The following is a 26,607-nucleotide window of genomic DNA, read 5'->3' as shown; positions in this document are numbered from 1 at the left end:
ATTAGGAAGCATGAATATACATATATATAATATTGTATATATTTTACCTAAATAATATTAGCTATTGATTTGAATGTTTTAAAATGTTATATAAATGTATTAACACATGTATTTTGTCCATATGTTTTACTGCCTAATATTTCATTGATGAATAAATTGTGATGTACATGCAGGGCTTTTTTCTTTTTTTTGATGTTATTAAAAATGTTGCACTGAACATTCTTTCTAGTGTTTTTGTGCATGTAAATATAGAATTGTTTTTCTAATTCATATAACTAGCAGAGGAATTGATGATTCTGGTGAATGCATATCTTAAATTTTACTAGATATTGCTGCATCACTCCCCAAAATACTCATTAGTTACTGCTCTTATTTTATTACAGTAATATATTCTCTTTGAAAAGTTCTGTAAGTGATCTTGCATGCATTTTAGAGGTATTCATAGTATTTATAGGTATTTTATAGATTTTACTGTTATAGTAATTATGATCTTTGTACCTAGTTTTAATATACAGTAGCCTTGCTGAGCCCTTGTAAAGAATGTTGCACACATTCTAATAATTTGCCTGTAGTTTCCTTTCTGTCTCCCCAGTCATGTTATTTGTGAATAATAAATTTTGTTTTTTTTTTTTTCTTTCCAATCCCTGCATCCTTTCTCCCCTTGTCTCACTATATTACCTAGTTTTCTCAGTACAATGACTATATTTGTCTTGTTTATGATTTTCACTATTAAGGATAATCTTTATCTGTTTGCCTGTTTATAAAGCAGAGTGAGAAAGTTCTTTTCTATTCCTGTTTCCTCCCTCCCTTTCTCCCCTGCTCCCACCCAACTCTTCCTTATTTTCTTTCTCTCTCCTCTTTAAGAATCAATGGGTAGTAGATGTAACTTTTATTTTTGCATCTATTGATTGAGGACTTTCATTTTTTTCTCTTCTTTAAACAGTTACATGCAGAATATTATTAATGTGTTATCTAATATTAAACTATCCTTCCATTTTTGTTATTGGTCCGGCTTCTTCATGGTGGATTTTGTTATTATGATTATACATACTGGATTTAGTTTATAATATTATATTTAGGATTTTTATATTTCTCTTCATAATTGTGATTGGCTTATGATTTTTCACTCTCATAATGTCCTTATAGTGTGTATTTGTATTTTTCAAAATAGCTTATTATATATCTGATCTAGCTTGTTAAGGATTTTCTTTTCCTCGAATATTCCTTTCACATCTGAAGCTGGGGAGCTGATTGATAAGCATGTCTCTTAACCAGTTCTTGATATCTTTTATTCATTAACCAGATGCTTATTCCCTTCCCTTATAATCCTTCTAAATCAGCTTTCCAATAATCCCTTTAATTCAACAAACTTTACATGAAACTGAGGTTTTATGGGATGATAATGTGCAAAATTTGAAAAGTTGGACAAGTAACATTGGAAACATAGTTTCAAGTCCTCTCAGAGATTGACAAGACACATGTGGAGATTCATTAAAGCTTTGCAGAAAACTTGTCCTAAAACTACCACATTTTGGGAACTTGGTTCACGTTTACTTCAATGTAAAATACATGTAAATTAAGAAAAATAAAAATTTTAACTTTAAAATAAGCCAAGCTTGGTTATAAATAGTGATTTTGATAGATTAAGAGTGAATCAGAATACTTCATCTACACAAATATATATTATTTTGGGCTAAACATAAAAAATGTACTTTTTGCTAGTAAACCTTTGTCTCAGGTAACTTACTGAAAGCTCTGAATAAGAATTTGCTAATGTTACTTCAGAACCAAGGTAAGGGAGTTCATATTGAGGAATTATGATAAAATAGATATACATCTGTTTACTTAGGAATTTCAGAGATAAGAATAGCTGCCATCTGAGATGTTTGCATTTAGAGCTTATTGTTTTCCCTCATCTTTTAGCTACCAGTTTTTGGTAGCATCTGGTTGGAATACAGTTTTTTTGTTATTGATATGATAATTGAAACAATCTTGGGTTTCATAAAATTCCCTTAAAATAACCCCTCATTTAAAGGGATTATAAGTATTGACCTTATGAGCTTTAGAGCTAGAACCCTATTTTTAATTACTCTTTGTCTCTTCAAGAAAAATAGTCTGAAGCTGTGTTGGTCAAAGGTCAAAGATATGAAACTGCCTTTTCTCTGCTTGAGTCCCTGAAGCCAAACATAGCCTTGGTTCCTCTCATTCCTCTTGACTGTTAGTAGCTCTTAGCATGCAGTGTACACGTTGCCTGACTTACTGATTTTATACTAGAACTGTAGGTGTCTTTGCTCTTTTTACATGGTTGGATATGTGTCTCTTCTTTTATCAGCATTTTGTAGTAGTAAAAACAGGGTCTGGAGTTTTATTTATTTGGTACCATATTATTGTAACCTATAAAAACTTTTTGAAAGTGCAGTTTACAATAAAAAAAAACCCTTATTTGAAAGAGTGTAGTTTATGACTTTTTAACTAACTATTAAAAGTTATATCATAGGCCAATCCTAGCTTAATTATCTTTTGCAAATGTAATACGAGAAATTAACTGAAGTGCATTTCCTGTTTTGCTAAATTTAAACCCTGCAAATCATAATGATCATTTTTCTGCTTAGGAACATGGTCCAGAGAGAAATTCTCTCCCTGTCAGATTTGAAGTGCCTATTCCTTCGATATTTATGCGAGGTTCAGAATTTTAAAAAATAATTCCATGGGACCCAGCTAATGTAACTCCCCCACCCCCAAATGATGAGCGTTGCTGATGGTACATGCAGGCAGCTTTTTGTCTATTCTGGGCAGTATAAATTTAATGTGTTGTTTTCAAGTATGCCATGTGTCCAGATGCCACAACAATCTGTGAATTAAAAAGGCATTAAAATAAAAGTAAGTAAAATATTTGTAGGTATTTTTTTTGAAGACCTGGGAATTTGTGATACAATTATGTTTGGATTAACTAATTCTATTAGGTTTTAGGAAAAACAAGTGCATTGTTTTCTTACCGCAATTTTAAACCTTTTATGGTGTGGATTTATACTACTACTCTATCCTCATCGCCTAGCCCATACCTTCTTCTCCCGCTATATTACCTATTTCTGTTAATGACATTACCATCTCGCTAACCCAGTATTTTGCAAGTATAGGCCATGAACCACCTGAGTTTGAAAACTGCGGCAGGGAGCTGGTGCTTGTTTAAAATGCAGCTTCCTTGGACCCACCCCGACATTTCTGACCGGGTGTCTCTGAAGAATAAGACCTGGGACTTTGTATTTTAGTTATGACTCAGTTTAAAAGCATAGTCGTCTTCAGCTCTTCCTTTGCCTCATACCCCCATCCAGCATGTTCCCAAATTCTAAAAGTCAAACACCAAAACATCACTTCCTTTCTATTTGCTGCATTCCTTCCTTAGTGGATTGCCTTTGAACATAACTAAATTTTTTTTAAAACTTATTAATTATGTTCAAACCTTCCAGTCTTTCTAATATCATTAGAAAGTGTCTGATTTGGTTACCTCACTGCACAATACCCTTTTATGGTTTCCTGTTGAAAACAGGAAACCCGAGCCTTTTCCTCTGGAACTGAGATGCTCAGTTCTGGGCAGCTGACCCTTTCCACAGGGACTGGGATCTCCCCATTTTACCCAGGCCACAGCTGCCTCCTGAGAGGGAGGCCTGAGGACCCCATGCAGTTATGAGTTAAGCTGGTTCGAGGTATTACACACTTCGTGTTATATTCATTCACTTTTTAAGATGACCTATTTGGCCATTTTTCCTCCCCTTAACACTTATGCTCCTCATTTTGTTTTTGTTTTTGTTTTTCATGGACCACTCTTTTGCTGTTCCCTTATGTTCCTACATTTTTCTTTATGTCCCTCTTGAACCCCATCCATTCTCAAGCAATTGATTATTACTTTTACCTCTTGGCATTAATTGAAACCTTATTCTTCTCTGAGACACCATTTCCCTGAAGCTTTCTTCAGTGGAAACTGTTCTTTCTTTAACCCTCCACATACCCATGGATCAAGATTTTGGTTGTTATCTTTTCATTTCCTTATTAGCACTTCCAGATCATTTCTTTTTCCATGCATATAGAATGACAAATGAAACAAAAAAAAACAGCTCCTTTGTGGTTCATTCCATTAGACTGTAGTGCCCTTTACCTCTCTTCTTTGCTGTTATCTGTGGACATTCAGGTCACAGAGTCTCCCTAACTTAGAGTTTTCTTTCCATCCTACCCCAAATCTTCCACCCTCCTGAGTACCTTCACTATTCATATGTATGAAGTATATATTATTCTGGTCTCTCATTTCCTTATCTGCCATATTGTTTTTCTGTCATTTTAGTCACCCTCCGTGATGGGTGACTAACGTGCTTCATCCCGATAATAACACCAATCACCTCACACTTGCTATTAATAACCTTTAGTTCTTCTAGAGTAAAAGAAGGCTTTGGTTATTGGACCTCATATAAATCCTTAAGTCCAAAAATCAATCTATTTTCTGCTTAACTCTTAAATCCTCACTGTCTCCACTTCTTTCTCTATCTTTAAACTCCATGGTTCATCATTTCACCCACTTTTTATAGTACCCTAATCTTCTTGCCCTACTGCCCTTCTGTTATGCCTGTCCGGGAAAAAAAAAAAAAAAAAAAAAAAAAAAACTTTGCTTAATCCAGCCTCTACCCCTTCCCTAGACTAGCAATGCACAGCTTGAACACTCAGAAATATATTATTTGCAATCATGTAGCTTGCTGCTACTGTGGATTCATGGTTACCAAATTAATGTGGTCTCTTAGTGTTTCTCATTAATCCAGTTTTCCCTAGACACCTCTTTCCATTTCTCCAAAACAGAAATTCCAGCCTCTGCACTCTCAAATTTCCAAACTTCCCACCTTCCGTTTCACTCTTAGGAAATAACCTTGCTTCCTAATTCATGGTGAAAGGAGAGCTACCACTTAGAGCTCCCTCTGCTTTCAGCAGCCAAGCCTCAAAACTTACATATATTTTTACTCATCGTTTTTCCTCTTTCCTGCTGAAGTGAAATAGGTAGTCTGCTATGATTATTCCTTCAAGTGTACACTGAATTCTGTCCCTTCCTATCTACTTGGAAACCTCAATCATTTTCTGTTTGTTTTTTTTTTTTTTTTTCCTGTGTCTTCACCTCCTCACTTTATGCTGGTTACTTCTACTTACTATTTAGACCAGCTCAAATTTCCATCTGTATTCAAAAACACATGCCCTCAAGAGTAAAACAAAGCAAAGCATAACAAAAAAATCTCCCTCAACCTCAGTTCCTCTCTACTTACTATCTTATATCTCTCCTTCCTTTTACTTATTTTGTAATAGATTTGTCTAGGCTTTCCATCTCTGCTTTCTCACCTTGTACATATTCCTTAGACCATAGGAATTAAGTGTTTCAGTGTATGTGTCAGGGAAGAAGCAGGGATAACCATTGTTAAATCATATTATAAGGCCACTTATAATGAAACTGATGAATGCCCATTCAGTTTAGGACCAAAGGAGCCATTGCTTCTTTTGCTCAGCATAGTATTTTTGAGATTTATTTCCATTGTTGAATACTATCAGTAGTTTTTTGCTGGGTAGTATCTCATTATATGAATAAACCGCAGTTTATCAGTTTTTCTATTGATCAGCATTGGAGCTGTTTCCACTTTTTGGCTACTATGAATAAAAATGCTATGAACATCCTTGTACAAAGCTTTTTTTGTAGACGTATATATTTATCTCTCTTAGATAAATACATAGGAGTAGAATTGTTGGTAGTTAATTTTGTAAGAAATTGCTATACAATTTTCCAAAGTGGTTGTATGATTTTACAACTTATATACATGAGAGTTTCAGTTGCTCCACATCCTCCCAATATTTTGTAGAGTAAATCTTTATTTGAATCATTCTAGTGGGTGTATAGTGATATTTCAATTCTAATTTTAATATGCATTTTGCTGATTACTAATGGTGTTGAGAACTTTTTCATGTGCTTGTTTGTTATTTGCATATCTTCTTTGGTGAAGTTTCTGTTCAAGTCTTTCTTTTACCCATTTTTTGTTGAGCTGTATGTCTTATATTATTGAGTAGCTCTTTATACATTCTGGATGCAAGTTCTTTTTGTCAGATACGGGTATTATGAATATTTACTTCCTATAGATAACTCACCTACTTATTTTCTTACTTGATAAAGTTCAGTACATCCTCTTTTTTTGCTTTTATGGTGCATACCATCTGTGTTCTCTCTAAGTGTTATTTGCCTACCCCAAGGTCATGAAAATAATCTTTTTTCCTAGCAGCTTCATTGTTTTGTTGTTTTTCTCTTTTGTTTAGGTTTATGGTCTATCCTCAATTGAGTTTTGTGTGTGGTATGAGATAGGGGTCTGTTGTTTTTTTTTTTTTCCCCCATAAGAACATAGAGTTGTTCCAGCACTATTTGTTGATACTGTAATTACTTTAGTTCTAAGTATAGATGAAGGGTAGTCCCAATCACTAAGATTCCTCTTTTGGAACATGACTTTTTGGCGTCATACAGATTACTGTCTTGTAGTTACTTTTCTAATGAACTTTTATATCAATGTTGGCAAGTGATCAGGATTTTGGAAAGCACATTTTCACACATTCGAGTTTTTACATACTCTTTCTGCAGCTACAAAGGAAATTAATTTGGCAAAGTAAAGATGAAATGGTCACTTTGATCCTTGAAAATATAAGGAAGACCACTGTTTAGCTCTCCAGTTTTATACCATAGGAATTTGTTCCTATTACAGACTTATCTCACTATTACACTTATGTCAAGGTATACATTGTCTACTTGGATGCTGTGTCACATTTTGATAGTCTTTTAATTACCTATTTTTCTCTTCCTCAAGTGTGGAGAATTATCTCAGGAGATCTGAATCATGTACCCTTGCTTGAAATATTAAAATATAGATTCCATGAGTGGGGGAGGGGTACGGAAGTGACATTTAAAGTAAATTGCAGAGTTTCAAAATCATGGACCTAAAAGCTGAATTTGATAGTGCACTGGAACATGAGTAGGGAACAAATGACAAAGTTGGATCATTAATGCTTCTTTATACCAAGGATTTTTGCTTTATATAGGAAAAAGGCCATAATTTGGATGACTTAAGTATGTTAATTACATGATCAGCTTTGAAATTTTAAAACATTACTCTGGAATATTAGATCAGGGACCCTTATCTTCTTCATTTACTACTTTCTTCAATTCAGCTTCTAGCATAAGATTGTATTTCATGATTGATTCTCAATTCTGATCAAGCCATAGCCAAACATCTTTTTTGCCTGTTTATAACTTAATACTTAGGTTAGAGGGTTTTTTTTTGTTTTTTTTTTTAAGTGAGGGTCTATCTTGTAGCCTTAAAAACTGAGATGGTTAATTTTTTGTGGTCATGGGTTGAATTTTTTTAATAACCTTTGTTTCGATCTGTATTTAAATGTCACAGTCTGGATTGAATGCTTTTTCTGGAAGCAGAGACATATGTGAAGGCTTCAGGTTTCTTATTTCTTTACATGTTCTTTCTGGATTTCATAAAAAAGGTATAAAGGAGCAATAAAATAAGTTGGTTGTAATGTGATTAAATATAACACTACCTTTGTTTTTTTTTAAAGGTCACATATTATGCTTAAAAATATATATGGGAAATTGCTGTGCAAAATTCACATTAAGAAAGGATATTAAAAACAAAAGTATTCTCTTTAATTTTAAAAGTCCTAAAGAGTGTACAGTTTTAATGGAGTAAAAATTAATTATGAATTATTTTAATATGCAATTTAGGTATTAAATAAAATTAACTTTTTTTCTTCCTTAAAAATGTGTTATCAAGTTTCAAGAATGTTAAAAACTTCTCTGATGATTTAATCTAAAATAATTCTTACAGCAAAATTCATAAATAATAAATATCTTATTAATCCATATTTTAGTTTAGCTGGGTCTCAGAGCAAGTTAGTTCCTCAGGGAACGTAGTCTCCTTTATAAAAGAAGGTGATGAGATGTAATCTCCAAGGAATTAAATTGTGAAAACAATCTTGGTATTGTACATGCTAATATAAATCTGTTATTCCCTTTTTGCATCTATCACAACACACTTTAAATTGTGGCTGATCTTGTATGCAAATAGCTGTCTTATTAGAAATTGTGGCTGTATGTGCTAATGTCTCTCTGGATTTCTAGGGGGTTTGCTATCTAACCATCAAAGCAATAGTAAATGAATGATGATTACTACAAGGCTTTGAAGAACAAAGAAAAGACAGAGCATTTTAGAGGTTCTAGATGTCTGAGGCATTGACAGTTTGCACCATACACATGAATGGGTTTCTCTTTAGATCATTTAAAATAGCCCCAATGTGTTTATTAGGAAAGTAAAATATTTTCCACCTTCTTGTGTTTGTTGCAACTAATAAAATGTGAGTCATTTGTGCATGTGTGTGCTCTCTAGGCATTTTTTTGTTTGTTTCAACATTTGTTCAAATGTAACCTTGCTTAAAAAATAGAATATAATAATTTCAAAAATAAGAATAAAGTTTAAATTTTTGAAATTTTGCATAAGGGTTATCAATCACCAAAATAATTAGGAACAAACATTTAAAACTAGTTCCTCTTTAATGTATCTCCCAGGTTGAAATTCTCTTAAAGTTTTTATATTCACAGGTTATTATACACATAAAATGTGTCATTTATAGAGTGTAGGCCCTTATAAACCTTTAGGTTCTTTAGCTTTTTTTTTTTGATATAATTTTGTGTATTTAAAATACATTTTAAAGTAAATAAAATCCAGTTTACTTTGGTGAAAAGATACTCTATGAGTTCCTGACTTTTTTACTTACTACAGATAATGAATGAATAAAATACTGGCCTCTAAAGTGTTATCTCTGTTTGGATGTTTGTTTAAATGACCAGGAAGGAATTGGGGGAAACATAGTTAGTGACTGTTTTGGTAGATTGCCTTCGTAACTTGCTTTTTAAACATTTAAGCTATTCCATAAAGGCAAAAAAAAACAAAACTAAATTGAAGAGAGAATAATATCTTGTGTATTTATTCATTTAAACTAACTTCTCCCCTAAAATGTAGTGATATCTTCTCTAGTCCCACACAATCAAGATTAAAATAACTTGACTCCTCTCTACAATTAACAAATGCAAAACAGTATGCAAATGGAATTGCTGTATGAATAAATTATAATATATCTGTTGACATTATTTATGGTACTTCTTTATCAGAATTATTTTTGATATTCTGAATTACAACAAGTGAGAATATAGGATTAGGTGATGTCTTGGTTTCAATTCTGAACTTTTAAGCATGTGTTATCTTAGATGTAATAACTACATGGTTTATGAGAGATTAAGACAATTTATTTGACTTTTTGTCTTGCTTTGTACATTCCTAGATATTACCATAATATTAAATCTGAAGATTATTATGAATATAAAAATAAATTTTTAGCTGAATTTATAATTTTCCTATATATAAGTAGACATTATTACTTTGGAAATGCCTTTTACTGTATAAAGTGGGGTCATTGTTTTCATTGCTCTATCTGAGTGACCATAAATATAAATAAACAATACAATTTGGTCTGAACAGATTTCAAATGTGTTTGGCATTTGGCATTGTTAATAATGCTCATTTACAGTTAGATAATTGCATCAGTTTATATGGAGACATCTATACATCTATTTGCTTTAGTTAGGGTGATACTACCTACTGTGACAAATAGATGCAAAACATATAGAGGCTCAAATGCTACAAGTTTATTTCTTGTGCTCATAGCAGTATGAAAGGGAAAATAAGTTGGTTGAATAGCTGTCCTCCATGCAGTCATTCAGGATCCAGGATGTCATGGGCTCTGCCATCTTCATTACATTATTAACAGGGTCATTCTGGAGGTCATCTCCATTTCAGCCAGATGAATGAGTACATGTGAAAAGTTTTTATAGGTTAGTTATAGAAGTAGCAGACATTAATTTATTCATATTTCATTAATTGAAACTCAGTCACATTCCCACAACTAACAGTAAAGGAGGCTGGAACATGTAATTGAGTGTGACCAGGAAAAAAAAAAGGAGAGCATGTAATTTAGGAAGCAGCTTTTCCTACATTCCACCTTTCTGGTCATGATATAGCCATGCACATCCTTTTTCCTGCCTCCCTAGTAGGGAGATCCTAAAGTTCCCCACTTACTGAATCCCGCACAAAGTCAAGGATCTCAATCCAATGCACAGTCTGGTTCCTAGAGGTTTACAGATTATGAAGTTTACCTACTGTTTCCCAGCCTCACCAGGCCCCTAATAAATAACATCAAAGCAAAGGATAGCTGCTTCATAGCTCCAATAATCACTCCCATTTAGAAAGGGAAGAATGGGAAACACACAGGGATCATTGATCCATGCTGTGCAGGATACTGCTGAGAAGGCCCATTATACTGACAGTAGAAGTTTCTTGCTTAGACCCTAGTTATGGTCTTTTTTAGAGAAATTCCCTTGTCATGGCTCTGCCTTCTGGATGGTTCTCCTTCCTGGTCACATATGAAGTGAGTGTTACAAACCCACAAAGTTTGCCTTCTTTGGGGGCAGCCCTCTGCTGGTTTAAGTTTAGAGGCCCAAGGATTGGTTTTCATTCACAGAACTTTTTAAACAAAATTTCTGGTTTCCCTGTAAATATAGTTCCCTCATATTTTAGTAACATTTTTACCATTTCTAGTTAGTTCCATGTGCCAGTAATCACACTGCAATTTCTTTCTTAGACATGGTTCTCAAGCCTGCTTTCTTTATAAACATCAGATCTCCCACGCCTCTCTTTCTATAGTGGCTGCCTCCAGGTGATCTGGAACATTACGTTCAGGTGAGAAAGGAACATCCTTGATCTGCTCTTTGCACCCCCCTCTCTCTCTTTTTTAACTGAGAGGTCTTAATGAGCACTTGTTTTTCAAAATCTGTTTAACTGTCTTCAAAAATTTTTTTAAAGTTCTATTGAAGTATAGTTGATTTACAATGCTGTGTTAATTTCTGCTGTACAGCAAAGTGATTCTCTTATACATATATATACATTCATTTTTTAAAATATTTTTCCATTATGGTTTATCATAGGATATCGAATATAGTTCTCTGTACTCTACAGTAGGACCTTGTTGTTTTAGCCATTCTATATATAATAGTCTACATCTGCTAACCCCAACCTCCCACTCCATCCCTCCCCCAACCCCCTCTGAGTCTGTTTCTGTTTCGTAGATAGGTTCATTTGTGTCATATTCTAAATTCAACATGTAAGTGATATCATATGGTATTTGTCTTTCTCTTTCTGACTTCCCTTAATGTGATTATCTCTAGTTGCATCCATGTTGCTGCAAATGGTATTATTTCATTCTTTTCTTATGGGTGGGTAATGTTCCACTTTGTGTGTGTGTATAGATAGATAGATTGATAGATATTTAGATAGCTCATCATCTTCTTTATCTATTCATCTATCGATGGACATTTAGGTTGTTAACATGTCTTGACTATTGTGAATAGTGTTGCTATGAACATAGGGGTGCACGTATCTTTTTGAATTATAGTTTTGTCTGGGTATATGCCCAGGAGTAGGATTGCTGGATCATATGGTAATTCTATCTTTAGTTTTCTGAGGAAGCTCCATACTGTTTTGCAAAGTGGGTGTACCAACTTACACTCCCACCAACATATAGGAGGTTTCCTTTTTCTCCACATCTTCTCCAGCATCTGGTATTTGTAGACTTTTTAATGATGGCCATTCTGACTGGTGTGAGGTGGTACCGCATTGCATTTTTTTAAATTATATTTTTTATTGAAAGTGGGCATGGAGGGAACCTACCTCAACATAAAAAAGGCCATATATGACAAACCCACAGCAAACATTATTCTCAATGGTGGAAAACTGAAACCATTTCCTCTAAAATCAGGAACAAGGCAAGGGTGCCCACTCTCACTACTATTATTCAACAAAGATTTGGAAGTCCTAGCCATGGTGATCAGAGAAGAAAAATAAATAAAAGGAATCCAAATTGTCAAAGAAGAGTAAAATTGTCACTGTTTGCAGATGACATGATACTATATGTAGAAAATCCTAAAGATGCTACCAGAAAACTACAAGAGCTAATCAATGAATTTAGTAAAGTTGCAGGATACAAAATTAATACACAGAAATCTCTTACATTCCCATACACTAACAATGAAAGATCAGAAAGAGAAATTAAGGAAACAATCCCATTCACTACTGCAACAAAAATAATAAAATATCTAGGAATAAACCTACCTAAGGAGGCAAAAGACCTGTATGCAGAAAACTATAAGATACTGATGAAAGAAATCAAAGACAAAACAAACAGATGGAGAGATATACCATGTTCTTGGACTGGAAAAATCAATATTGTGAAAATGACTATACTACCCAAAGCAATCTATAGATTTAATGCTTCTCTTTAACTTTTATTTACTGCTTTTTGGTGTTTAGAAGCTGGCATTTCCAATCTTGTTCCCAAATTACTGGGCTCTCTATTCCCTCATAGTTTTGCTTGTGAACTGGCCAGTTCTTGCCTGACTTCATCTTTATCCTGTAGCTCCTTCCTCGAAGCATTGAGGAATGCTTCCAGGCACCCTCTGGGGAACACTTAAGTCTGTAATAGTCCCCACCAACATACATGATTCAATCACAATAGAATTTCATTTCTTTTTCAGTAGAGTACAATGATAGTTTGAACTAAAATATTGCCTGCCGTGTCAGTAAACAAAGGATGTGGCAGCCATCAAGCCATCACATTACAGCCACTGGATGGTGAGCCCTGAGGGAACTCAGGATGGAGACAAACAGGCTGCCCACTGCCAAGCCCATCTAGCAGTCAGCCACTGTAGCCACCTGTGATAGTACACCAGAGGAAATTCAGGATGAGAAAACACAGGATACTGGCCCCAGGTAGCTGAAGGGCATATCAAAGGAATGATTTCAGTGAGCCCAGACTCTTGCATCTTCCCATACATAGAAAAGAGCTAAATTCCTTAATCTGAGCTATCTGGTTTTCTTTAATTAATAGTAATCTTTTGATGTTCCAACTACCTGGTCTTTGTTGCAGAAACTCCTGTATATCCTGGCTTCCCCCCTTGCCTCTTTGAGCAGTCTCTCAGAGTCATCTGAGATGCTTCCTCCCAGGCTTGAAGTCCTAAGAATGTTTGCTGAATAAAACATAACTCTCAACTTTTAGGTTGTGCAGTTTTTCAGTCGACAATAGTAAATAAGTTACAGAATACCCTCCTGCATCCCAGGAAGATCAAGATTCTGTGTTCTTACAAAGATACCCTTATGGTTTCTCTGGAGATTATTTCCATTCTAGCCAATTGGAAGGGGAAAAAGAACACAGGATTCAACACTGGAGATTTTTAGTGTTCAGGTCTGGAAGTGGCACACATGACTTCAATTCATATTCTGTTGATAAGAATTCAATTAAATGTTTGATTTCAGGCTAGGAAAAATAGTGCCAAGAAAAGGACAACATGGATTTTGGTTAGTAGGTTGCAGTCTCTGCTACAATATCTAAATTCAGTAAAAAGAATAGGATTTGAAAGATATGTTGTGGATTAAAACAAACAGTGCATATAATGTAGTGTACAGGGGGGAAGAAATTTTCTTCTACCCTTCTAGGTTCTTCTGGCTGGTCTAAGAATTAAATTGACATGAGACAGATTAACAGGAGAAAATCAAACAGAACTTTAATAACATGTATACATGGGAGAGACCCAGGAAAACAGTGACTCATCAAAATGGCTGAAACCCTCACCTTAAATACCCTGATCTCCAGCTCTGTAACAGTGTGGTTTCATTGAGCATTAATAGTACTTGATAACATGAATGTTACCAAGAATGAATAATTGGGAAATTTAATTGTATTTAATTGTATTTATTTGCACCAACAATTGTATTCTTGATAATTTATTTGAAATAATTTTATATTTTCTTCTTCTTTACATCTTTATTGGAGTATAATTGTTTTACAATGGTGTGTTAGTTTCTGCTTTCTAACAAAGTGAATCAGCTATACATATACATATATCCCCATATCTCCTCCCTCTTGTGTCTCCCTCCCACCGTCCCTATCCCACCCCTCTAGGTGGTCACAAAGCACTGAGCTGATCTCCCTGTGCTATGTGGCGGCTTCCCACTAGCTATGTTACATTTGGTAGTGTATATATGTCCATGCCACTCTCTCACCTTGTCCCAGCTTACCCTACCCCTTTTCCTTGTCCTCATGTCCATTATGTCTGCATCTTTATTCCTGTCATACGCTTAGGTTCTTCAGAACTTTTTTTTTTTTGATTCCATATATAAGTGCTGGCATATGGTATTTGTTTTTCTCTTTCTGACTTACTTCATTCTGTATGACAGACTCTAGGTCCATCTACCTCACTACAAATAACTCAATTTCATTTCTTTTTATGTCTGAGTAATATTCCATTGTGTGTGTGTGTGTGTGTGTGTGTATATATATATATATATATATATATATATATATATATGTCATATCTTCTTTATACATTCATCTGTTGATGGACACTTAGGTTGCTTCCATGTCCTGGCTATTGTAAATAGAGCTGCAGTGAACATTGTAATACATGACTCTTTTTGAATTATGGTTTTCTCAGGGTATATGCCCAGTAGTGGGATTGCTGGGTCATATGGTAGCTCTATCTTTAGTTTTTTAAGGAACCTCCATACTGTTCTCCATAGTGGCTCTATCAATTTACATTCCCACCAAGAGTGCAAGAGGGTTCTCCTTTCTCCACACCCTCTCCAGCATTTACTGTTGGTCGATTTTTGGATGATGGCCATTCTGACAGGTGTGAGGTGATACCTCATTGTAGTTTTGATTTGCATTTCTCCAATGATTAGTGATGTTGAGCATCCTTTCATGTGTTTGTTGGCAATCTGTATATCTTCTTTGGAGAATTGTCTGTTTAGGTCTTCTGCTCATTTTTGAATTGGGTTGTCTGTTTATTTGGTATTGAGCAGCATGAGCTGCTTGTAAGTTTTGGAGATTAATCCTTTGTCAGTTGCTTCATTTGCAAAAAATTTCTCCCATTCTGAGTGTTGTCTTTTCATCTTGTTTATGGTTTTCTTTGCTATGCAATAGGTTTTAATTTTCAATAGGTCCCATTTGTTTATTTTTGTTTTTATTTCCTTTTCTCTAGGAGGTGGGTCAAAAAGGATCTTGCTGTGGTTTATGTCATAGAGTGTTCTGCCTATGTTTTCCTCTGAGGGTTTTATAGTGTCTGGCCTTACATTTAGATCTTTAATCCATTTTGAGTTTATTTTTGTGTTAGGGAATGTTCTAATTTCATTCTTTTACATGTAGCTGTTCAGTTTTCCCAGCACCACTTACTGAAGAGGCTGCCTTTCTCCATAGTTTATCCTTGCCTCCTTTGTCATAGATTAGTTGAACATCAGTGTGTGGGTTTATCTCTGGGCTTCCTATCCTGTTCCATTGATCTATATTTCTGTTTTTGTGCCAGTACCATACTGTCTTGATTACTGTAGCTTTGTAGTATAGTCTGACGTCAGGGACCCTGATTCCTCCAGCTCTGTATTTCTATCTCAAGATTGCTTTGGCTCTTCAGGGTCTTCAGTGTTTCCATACAAATTGTGAATTTTTTTGTTCTAGTTCTGTGAAAAATGCCAGTGGTAGTTTGATAAGGATTGCACTGAATCTGTAGATTGCTTTGGATAGTATAGTCATTTTCACAATGTTGATTCCTCCAATCAAAAAAACATGGTATATCTCTCCATCTGTTTTTATCATCTTTAATTTCTTTCATTAGTCTCTTATAATTTCTGCACACAGGTCTTTTGTCTCCTTAGGTGGGTTTACACCTAGGTAATTTATTCTCTTTGTTGCAGTGGTAAATGGGAGTGTTTCCTTAATTTCTCATTCAGATTTTTCATCATTAGTGTATAGGAAGCAAGAAATTTTTGTGCATTAATTTTGTATCCTGATACTTTACCAAATTCATTGATTAGCTCTAATAGTTTCCTGGGAGCATCTTTAGGATTCTCTATGCATAGTATCATGTCATCTGCAAACAGTGACAGCTTTACTTCTTCTTTTCTGATTTGGATTCCTTTTATTTCTTTTTCTTCTCTAATTGCTGTGGCTAAAACCTCCAAAACTATGTTGAATAATAGTAGTGAGAGTGGACAACCTTGTCTTGTTCCAGATCTTAGAGGAAATGGTTTCAGTTTTTCACCATTGAGAATGATGTTGGCTGTTGGTTTGTCATATGTGGCCTTTATTATGTTGAGGTGGGTTCCCTCTATGCTTACTTTCTGGAGGGTTTATATCATAAATGGGTGTTGAATTTTGTCGAAAGCTTTTTCTGCATCTATAGAAATGATCATGTGGTTTTTCTCCTTCAATTTGTTAATATGGTTTATCACATTGATTTGTGTGTATTGAATAATCCTTGCATTCCTGGGATAAACCCCACTTGATCCTGGTGTATGAGCTTTTTAATGTGCTGTTGGATTCTGTTTGCTAGTATTTTGTTGAGGATTTTTGCATCTATGTTCATCAGTGATATTGGCCTGTAGATTTTTTTTTTTGTGACTGCTTTGTCGGGTTTTGGTATCAGGGTGATGGTGGCCTCATAGAATGAGTTTGGGAGTGTTCCTCCCTCTGCAATACTTTGGAAAACTTTGAGAAGGATAGGTGTTACCTCTTCTCTAAATGATGGGTAGAATTCGCCTGTGAAGTCATCTCATCCTGGGCTTTTGTTTGTTGAAAGATTTTTAATCACAGTCTCAATTTCATTGCTTGTGATTGGTCTGTTCATATTTTCTATTTTTTTCCTGGTACAGTCTCAGAATGTTGTACTTTTCTAAGAATTTCTCCATTTCTTCCAGGTTGTCCATTTCATTGTGATATAGTTGCTTATAGTAGTCTCTCATGATCATTTTTATTTCTGCAGTGTCGATTGTTACTTCTCCTTTTTCATTTCTAATTCTATTGATTTGAGTCTTCTCCCTTTTTTTCTTGATGAGTCTGGCTAATGGCTTATCAACTTTGTTTATCTTCTCAAAAAAATAGCTTTTTGTTTTACTGAGCTTTGCTATGATTTCCTTCATTTCTTCTTTCATTTCTGGTATGATCTTTATTATTTCTTCCTTTCTGCTAACTTTGGAGTTATTTTTTTCTTCTTTCTCTAATTGCTTTAGGCGTAAGGTTAGGTTGTTTATTTGAGATGTTTCTTGTTTTTTGAGGTCAGATTATATTGCTATAAACTTCCCTCTTAAAATTGCTTTTGCTGCATCCCATAGGATTTAGGTCATCATCTTTTCATTGTCATTTGTTTCTAGGTATTTTTTGATTTCCTGTTTGTTTTCTTCAGTGATCTCTTGGTTATTGAATGGTGTATTGTTTAGCCTCCATGTGTTTGTATTTTTTACAGTTTTTTTTTCCGTAATTGATATCTAGTCTCACAGTGTTGTGGTCAGAAAAGATACTTGATATGATTTCAGTTTTCTTAAATTTACCAAGGCTTGATTTGTGAACGAAGATATGACCTATCCTGGAGAATGTTCCATGAGCACTTGAGAAGAAATTGTATTCTGTTGTTTTTGGTTGGAATGTCCTATAAATATCAATTAAGTCCATCTTGTTTAATGTATCATTTAAAGCTTGTGTTTCCTTATTTATTTTCATTTTGGATGATCTGTCCATTGGTGAAAGAGGGGTGTTAAAGTCCCCTACTATGATTGTGTTACTGTCAATTTCCCCTTTTTTGCCTGTTAGCATTTGCCTTATGTATTGAGGTGCTCCTATGTTGGGTGCATAAATATTTACAATTGTTATATCTTCTTGGATTGATCCCTTGATCATTATGTAGTGTCCTTCTTTTTATCTTGTAATAGCCCTTATTTTAAAGTCTATTTTGTTTGATATGAGAATTGCTACTCTAGATTCTTTTGATTTCCATTTGCATGGAATATCTTTTTCCATCCCCTCACTTTCAGTTTGTATGTGTCCCTAGGTGTGAAGTGGGTCTCTTGTAGACAGCATATATATGCGTATTTGTTTTTGTATCCATTCAGCCAGTCTATGTTTTTTGTTTGGAGCATTTAATCCATTTACTTTTAAGGTAATTATCGATATGTATGTTGCCATTACCATTTTCTTAATTGTTCTGGGTTTGTTATTGTAGGTCTTTTCCTTCTCTTATGTTTCCTGCCTAGAGAAGCTCCTTTAGCATTTGTTGTTAACCTGGTTTGGTGATGCTGAATTCTCTTTGTTTTTGCTTTTCTGTAAATATTTTAATTTCCCCCTCAAATCTGAATGAGATCCTTGCTGGATAGAGTAATCTTCGTTGTAGGTTTTTTCCCTCTCATCACTTTAAATATGTCCTGCCACATCCTTCTGCTTTGCAGAGTTTCTGCTGAAATATCAGCTGTTAATCTTATGTGGATTCCCTTGTATGCTATTTGTTGTTTTTCCTTGCTGGTTTTAATATTTTTTCTTTGTATTTAATTTTTGATAGTTTGATTAATATTTGTCTTGGCCCTTTTCTCCTTTGATTTATCCCGTATGGGACTCTCTGTGTGAAGTGCACCTTATTGACTATTTCCTTTCCCATATTAGGAAAGTTTTCAACTATAATCTTTTCAAATATTTTCTCAGTCCCTTTCTTTTTCTCTTCTTCTTCTGGGATCTCTATAATTCAAATGTTGGTACGTTTAATGTTGTCCCAGAGGTCTCTGAGATTGACCTCAATTCTTTTCATTCTTTTTTCTTTATTCTGCTCTGTGGTAGTTATTTCCACTATTTTATCTTTCAGGTCACTTATCCGTTCTTCTGCCTCAGTTATTCTGCTATTGTTTCCTTCTAGAGAATTTTTTATTTCATTCATTGTGTTGTTCATCTTATTTGTTTGCTCTTTAGTTCTTCTAGGTACTTGTTAAACGTTTCTTGTTTCTCCATTCTATTTCCAAAATTTTGGATCATCTTTACTTCATTACTCTGAATTCTTTTTCAGGTAAACTGCCTGTTTCCTCTTCATTTGTTTGCTCTGGTGGGTTTTTAACTTGCTCCTTCATCTGTTGTGTGTTTCTCTGTCTTCTCATTTTGCTTCACTTACTGTGTTTGGGGTCTCCTTTTCACAGGTGCACATTCGTTGTTTCCATTGTTTTTAGTGTCTGCCTGCAGTGGCTAAGGTTGTTTCAGTGGGTTGTGTAGGCTTCCTGGTGGAGGGGGCTAGTGCCTGTGTTTGGTGGTTGAGGCTGGATCTTGTCTTTCTGGTGGGCAGTACCATGTCCAGTGGTGTGTTAAGAGGTGTCTTTGACCTTATGATTTTACTAAACCTCTCTGCTAATGGGTGTGATTTTGTTCCTGTCTTGCTGATTGTTTGGCATAGCATGTCCAGCTTGCTGTTTGTTGAGTGGAGCTGGATCTTAGCATTGAGACGGAGATCTCAGGGAGAGCTTTTGCCATTTGATTTTATGTGCTGGGAGGTCTCTGGTGGACCAATGTCCTGATCTCAGCACTCCCACCTCAGAGACACAGCCCTGACACCCAGCCAGAGCACCAAGACCTTGTCAGCCACAGAGCTCTGAAGAAAAGGGAGTAAAAAATAAAGAAAACTGAATAAAATAAAATAAATTTTAAAAATTATTAAAAGTAAAATAAAAATTAAAAGTAATAAAAAGAAAGAAGAGAGCAACCAAACCCAAAAACAAATCCACCAATGTTAATAAGCACTACAAACATTATACAAAAAAAAAAAGAAAACAATCAAAAAGATCCAGACAGGCAGAGCCCTAGGACAATGTTAAAAGCCAAGTTATACAGACAAAATCACACAAAGAAGCATACACATACACACTGAAAAAAAGAGAAAAAGGGGGAAAAATATATATATATATAAAGAAATAGGAAGCAAGCAACCAAATCAATAAACAAATCTACCAATGACAATAAACTCTAAATACTAAACTAAGATAAACATAAAATGCTAAGCTAAGATAAACATAAAATCAGAAACAAATTAGATGCAGAAATCAAATCCCAAGTCTACAGTTGCTCCCAAAGTTTACCGCCTCAATTTTGGGATGATTCGTTCTCTATTCAGGTATTCCAGAGATGCAGGGTACATCAAGTTGACTGTGGAGTTTTAATCAGCTGCTCCTGAGGCTGCTGGGAGAAATTTCCCTTTCTCTTCTTTGTTCGCACAGCTCCTGGCTTCAGCTTTGGATTTGGCCCTGCCTCTGTGTGTAGGTTGCCTGAGGGCATCTGTTGTTCCCTTAGACAGGACGGGGTTAAAGTAGCAGCTTATTTGGGGGATCTGGCTCATTCAGGCCAGGGAGAGGGAGGGGTATGTAATGTGGGGCAGAGGCCAATGTGACATTGCAACAGCCTGAGGTTCACTGTGTGTTCTCCCAGGGAAGTTGTCCCTGGATCATGGGACCCTGGCAGTGGCGGGCTGCACAGGCTACCAGAAGGGGAGGGGTGGATAGTGACCTCTGCTTGCACACAGACTTCTTGGTGGCTGTAGCAGCAGCCTTAGCATCTCATGCCCGACTCTGGTGTCTGTGCTGATAGCCACGGCTTGTGCCCATCTCTGGATCTCATTTAGGCTGTGCTCTGATTCCCCTCTCCTTGCTCATGCCAGAACATTGGTCTCTTGCCTCTTAGGCAGTTCCAGACTTTTTCCTGGACTCCCTCCTGGCTAGCTGTGGTGCATTAGCCCCTTTCAGGCTGTGTTCATGCAGCCAACCCCAGTCCTCTCCCTGGGATCTGACCTCTGAAGCCTGAGCGTCAGCTCCCAGCCGCCACCTGCCCCTGTGGGTGAGCAGACAAGTCTCTGGGGCTGGTGAATGCTGGTCGGGAATGATCCTCTGTGTGGGAATCTCTCTGCTTTGTCCTCTGCACCCATGTTGCTGTGCTGTCCTCCATGGCTCCAAAGCTTCCCCCCTCTGCCACCCGCAGTCTCCACCCATGAAGGGCCTTCCTAGTGTGTGGAAACCTTTCCTCCTTCACAGCTCCCTCCCACTGGTGCAGGTCCCATCCCTATCCTTTTGTCTCTGTTTTTACTTTTTTCTTTTGCCCTACTCAGGTACGTGGGAAGTTTCTTGCCTTTTGGGAAGTCTGAGGTCTTCTGCCGGCATTCAGTAGGTGTTCTGTAGGAGTTGTTCCACATGTAGATGTATTTCTGATGTATTTGTTGGGAGGAAGGTGATCTCCACGTCTTACTCCTCTGCCATCTTGAAGATCTCTCGAATTTTATATTCTTTACCAATATCTAATGGGAATAAGTCAAATGCATTTTTACCTGTTGCTTTAAAAATGGATTTTGTAAAATAAATTATTTCTGAAGTTTGTAGATAGTTCTTTTGATATTTTAGGACTTCATCATAATTATTTTCTTTCTTTGCAGCAGTCACTTTGGAGATCAAAGATGGGAAGAAAAGATGCCTCCACTATAAAACTTCCTGTTGATCAGTACAGAAAGCAAATTGGTAAGCAATGAATTCCTTTTGATACATTCTTGTGAATTCAGATGAAGATAAAAAGCAATTATGTGTGATATTAAGAAAATAACTTTTCCCTAATACATATGATGCACAGAATATGAATAACAAAGGACTGCACAGAATTTTTAAGGAACAAAAATCAGTGCAGCCCTGTTTACCTCTGAAGAAATACCTTTTTTGTACTTATGATTTTTCAAAGCTCTTTTAGATTTTATTAATTTGGTAAAGCAAAAATACTTTTATTGTTATTCTTAAGGCAAGGTGCTTGTGTATAATCAGTATTTTTAATATTAACATCTGTTTAATTATTTATTTTTATCCTTATAAAATCTTTCAATTATTTTGACTCTTAGTGGCAATAATGTGATAACCTCAAAATTCTCTATTAAAATTTTAACTTAGTAAAATGGTGGACTAGAGGGAAGTCCAGTAAACAGCAAAGGAAGATAACAGGAAGCTTCCTTATGTAGCTTTGTCACTTAATGCGTCACTTATAGGATGCAGCATGAGTAAATAGTGTGGGTTGTTATATTATTTATGTGTTTAAACAGAAGGACTGACTTACCAGATTGAAGTTTGATCAGATGGGATGTGCTAAACCACAAAAATAAAGAATAACCATATTGGGGATCAATCCATATCCAACTCTTAAATGCTCTAGGTACAGGATTTGGTACCTAGATGGATATGGTACCAAATCCATAGTGATGGATATGCTCTAGGTACAGGATTTCCTACCCAATCTTTTCAGGGATGCATGGAGTATTTACAAAAAATTACCTCCATACTAAGTCACAAACCAAGTCCCCTCAATTTTAAAGAATCAATATCCTGCAACCACAACTTTGAACAAAGTGTAGTAAATTAGAGATCAATTGGAAGCCAAAAAGTTAACTTCCCCTTCCCCACCCACTACCCTCTCTTCTTACATGTTCCTTCCTTTTGCCACCCGTTCCCATTCTTTTGGAAATTAAAATAATAATAATATTAATAATAAAACCTCTTCTAAATAACTGACAGATAAACAAAGAAGTTACAATACTTGTCAGAAAATAAGTAGAAGTAATTGATAATAATAGAGTATATACCTGTTTTATAAATATGATACATAAGGTACACTCCATAAGGGAAAAGATGTTTCTGCAAAACAAAGGAGATGAAAGCAAAGTGAAAAATATTTAAAATATGTAACCAATTAAAAATTTACATGTAGAAAAATAAAGCCCTACTATAAGTAAAATAATCTGGAAATCCAATAGTAAAATGGTCAAAAAATATGAGCAGGCAATTCATAAAAGAGGAACTCAAACTACACAAACGAAACCAAACAACTATTACAACAAAAAATGCAATCAAAAGAATCTTATGAAAGATTTAACTCACCTAATTGATGGATAATGCAAGTTAAAAAACAATATTTCTGACTATATTATTTCTTAGGAGAAGGTTTATGATATTTGATTTCTTTTGTATATATCTTCCTTCACTTATAGGATGCAGCATGAGTAAATAGTGTGGGTTGTTATATTATTTATGTGTTTAAACAGAAGGACTGACTTACCAGATTGAAGTTTGATCAGATGGGATGTGCTAAACCACATAAATAAAGAATAACCATATTGGGGATCAATCCACATCCAACTCTTAAATAAACAATTCTTAGAATTTTGACAAGTGTATATATCCATGTAACCACATATGCCAATCAAAATATAGAACATTTCCATCTTCTCAGATAGTTCTAGTCAGTCCTTACCCACACCCCCCATATGCAACCACTGTTCTGATTTCTATCATCACTGATGACAGAAAAATAAAATAAAGCATCAGCTAAGATTTTTATTGAAATTGAATTACATCTAATGATCAATTTTTGAGAATAGACACCCTAAAAATCTAAAGTATTTGTTCTATAAACATTGCATATCTTTCCTTTGATTTAGTTCCATTCATATATATAAGAGCCAAGAAAGAATAAGACAGAGAAAGTAATATAATTGTAAAGTCTCAGCCCTCTTATACTAAATTGTTCTGAGGATTCTGTGTTATGCATTATGTTCCCGTATAGAGTTCTCTTTCCTGTTTCACTTCCTCTTGAAAATATAAGCAGGCACAAGATCTACCCTTCTCACAGGATGCTTGTGAGATCCATAAAAAGTGTTAGAGCAGTTTATAAAGTAGAGTGTTGCATGGACATGAGTTATCCTGGGTAAACTTTGCAAATACAGTAATCATGATCAAACAAAATATACTAAAATTAAAATAGCGAGGGTATACTTTTGTTTACTCTTTTTAAGGATAATGCACTGCAGTGTTTAGATTTTCATGTATATACTATAGAATAATATAGTAATATTATGTAAGTAATAATAATAATATGTAAGATTTTGTAAAGACAGAGAAAAAAATGAAATAGAAAAAATATTAATTAATTAATTAGGATATTAACTAATGCGAGAATTTTCTCAAGGATTTTCTTTTCTCACTTAATGCGTCAGAGTTAGAAAGTACCAGAAGCCTCAACTCATACTAATGATGATAGATGGTCTATCACCGACACTGTCTTCCTTACATGGAGTTCTATGTAGACATTTTCCCAGATATGATCCAAAATGTGAGGAGGGAATAAAGCAACTAGAATTATTTTAAGAAGATATTTCACTATTGATGGTAAAAAACAAAGTACAAATAGTAAATAAACTGAGTATCACAGTGTTTTTCTTTTAGTATTCAAGCTGTTAGTAAGCTAATTTAGATTGCTAATAAAGTTTCACAATGAATAGAGGCGTTGTATGTGTTCAGTGTTCACTTGTTACTAAATCTCATTTATTTATGTAATTTTTGTATGGTCAGTCAGTAACTGTACATGGCAAAACCAGTGCCATTTTTGAATGATGGTTTCAATATCACTGTTTAATATTTGTCTTCCACTAAAAGTTTTGCCTTTTAAATTATGTAGTAAATGACAGTGATTAATGGCTTTCACAAAAAGCCTTTCTTATAATAGTCTTTGCTCAGGTAAGAATCAAATGAGCTGACACTGTGACTGGAAACGCCTCGTAGATAGAGAATTTTCACATTAAATGGACACTGCGTTAATTACTGTATCATGATCTTGAAATGTGTAGAGAACTGAGATGGAATACCCTTCTCACTTTTAAGGCAGTATACTAAGAAAAACTGAATATTCTGAAATATTGCTGACTGCAAAGGGAAATAAATTGGTTTGGGCCTTACATTTCTTCAGAAATAATGTTTTAAAAATAGATAGTGTGAGACTGGCTAATATTCCATGTATTATTCTAGAGATAAATTATTTCAAAATTGGAAAATAATAGAATTTTTAAAACTTCTAACATAATTAAGATATTTTATAAATAGATATTATTAAATATATGAGGCCAAATAATACATGTGCTAGGTAAATCATATAAAAATTATAACTGATTTACTTATAAATTCCTATTTTCTTATATAACAGAGGTATTATAGGCATCTTGTGCCACGCACATCTTATTTCATCCTCATAGTAGTCCTATAGGAGCTTCATTTTTTACAGATCAGGAAAATACAGCACAGATGGGTTAAAGAAATTTCTCAAGGTGCTACATTTGGTAAGAGGTAGAGCCAGGACTCCATTCCAAGAAACTGACCACAGAATCCCTTCACTATACTGCTTCCCTGGGGCCAAAGACTATATTAGGTACTGGCAGATGCAAAAATAATTAAGTCATAAGATCTGAGTTCATGGAATTGGCAGTATAATAGCACTATGGCTATTATGACTGTCTGAGGAAACTCTGCTCATAATTTAGAGATACAATGTCCAAAATAAATTCTGGTATTTCTTAATTCTCTCTATATTTTTAAAAATCCTAATGTTATTATTCTAGTTTATTCACTAAAAATTCATATATAATGGTATACGTATTTACTTTTTCCTCTATTCCTAATTCTGTTTTATGTCCCAGACCTTCTATCTAAAATCATTTTCTTTTGTGCCTGGTAGACATCATTTTTTAGAATTTCCTAGAATATATGCCTGCTTGTGGCAATTTCTCAGTTTCTTTTTTTAAAAAATGATATTGATATACCATTATTTCTGAAATATGTTATCTCTAGCTATAGAATTTGAATTTGTAAGGTTTTGTTTTTATTTCATTGTGTGTTCTTTCAATATATGAAAATATCACTCCTTTGCATTTTGTCTATTACTTTTACTCCTAGGAACTCAATCTAAATGTTACTTCTTTAAAAATAATCAATCTTTTTTTTAACCTCCTTTTAAGATTTTCTATGTCTTTGGATTTCTGCCGTTTCACTAAGATGAGTCTAAGTGTAGGTTTGACTTCATTCATTCTATTTGGGGTTTACTGGGCTTCCTGTTGTAGATTCATTTTTTAAAATATGTTCTTGAAAATTTTTATCCATTGTTTCCTGAAAATATTACCCCAGTTTCATTTTTTTTCTCTCATTTTTGGCAAATACCAGATATTCTATTGCTGTACAATAGAAAGGTGCATTTTCAGCTTTACTAAATGCTGGTAAATTATACTCTCTAAAGTGGATGCACTCACTATTTTACAGTCACAGAAACAATGTAAAATGTTGTCTATTTCTCCATATTCTTCATTACTTTTTAGACTTAAAATTTTGCCAATCTCATACACATGAAATTGTATTCATTCTTATTTTAGTTTTCATTTTATTACTTACTAAGATTAATCATTTAATATATTTGTTGATCTTTTGATTTCTCTCTTTGACAAATCTATTGCTGCTATTTTTCTTTTTTTGTGTGTGAGTAGACTTTTAACTACTATTCTTTTCTTTCATTCTTTTTTTTTCATCTGTTAATAGATCTATATTCTCTTGAACCAATTTGTTTAACATCCTGGGATGAAGCTGAATGAAATCTACTGAGTTGTTTTTCTCTCATTGCATTGTTTCATTTCTTTATTTATACTGATAATAATTCTCTGTTACTTTATTCCATTATCCAATTTGCTTCTTGCTTTGGAAATACCTTACTTGTTTAGTTACTATAGCTTTTCTACTTTTATAC

At 34.6% G+C, this 26,607-nt stretch overlaps 1 protein-coding gene across 5 annotated transcripts in view; it reads left to right on the top strand.

Moving 5' to 3' along the window:
- The window catches only part of TRIQK (triple QxxK/R motif containing), a 98,004-nt gene that overhangs the window by 31,177 nt on the left and 40,220 nt on the right, over window positions 1-26,607 (top strand). For 4 of the 5 annotated variants that reach the window (XM_032610464.1, XM_032610462.1, XM_032610461.1 and 1 more), the window contains one exon: window positions 21,446-21,527. In XM_032610464.1, the coding sequence (XP_032466355.1) occupies window positions 21,467-21,527 (61 nt within the window). In that variant the 5' untranslated portion in view covers window positions 21,446-21,466. The remainder of the gene's footprint in view (window positions 1-21,445; window positions 21,528-26,607) is intronic. The other variant, XM_032610465.1, reaches the window with a different exon arrangement.

Source organism: Phocoena sinus, chromosome 17 (assembly GCF_008692025.1).
Source record: "Phocoena sinus isolate mPhoSin1 chromosome 17, mPhoSin1.pri, whole genome shotgun sequence".
NCBI classification, from domain to species: domain Eukaryota; kingdom Metazoa; phylum Chordata; class Mammalia; order Artiodactyla; family Phocoenidae; genus Phocoena; species Phocoena sinus.
The sequence above is the reverse complement of the archived record's forward strand: the minus strand, read 5'-3'. Positions and strand labels throughout refer to the sequence as shown.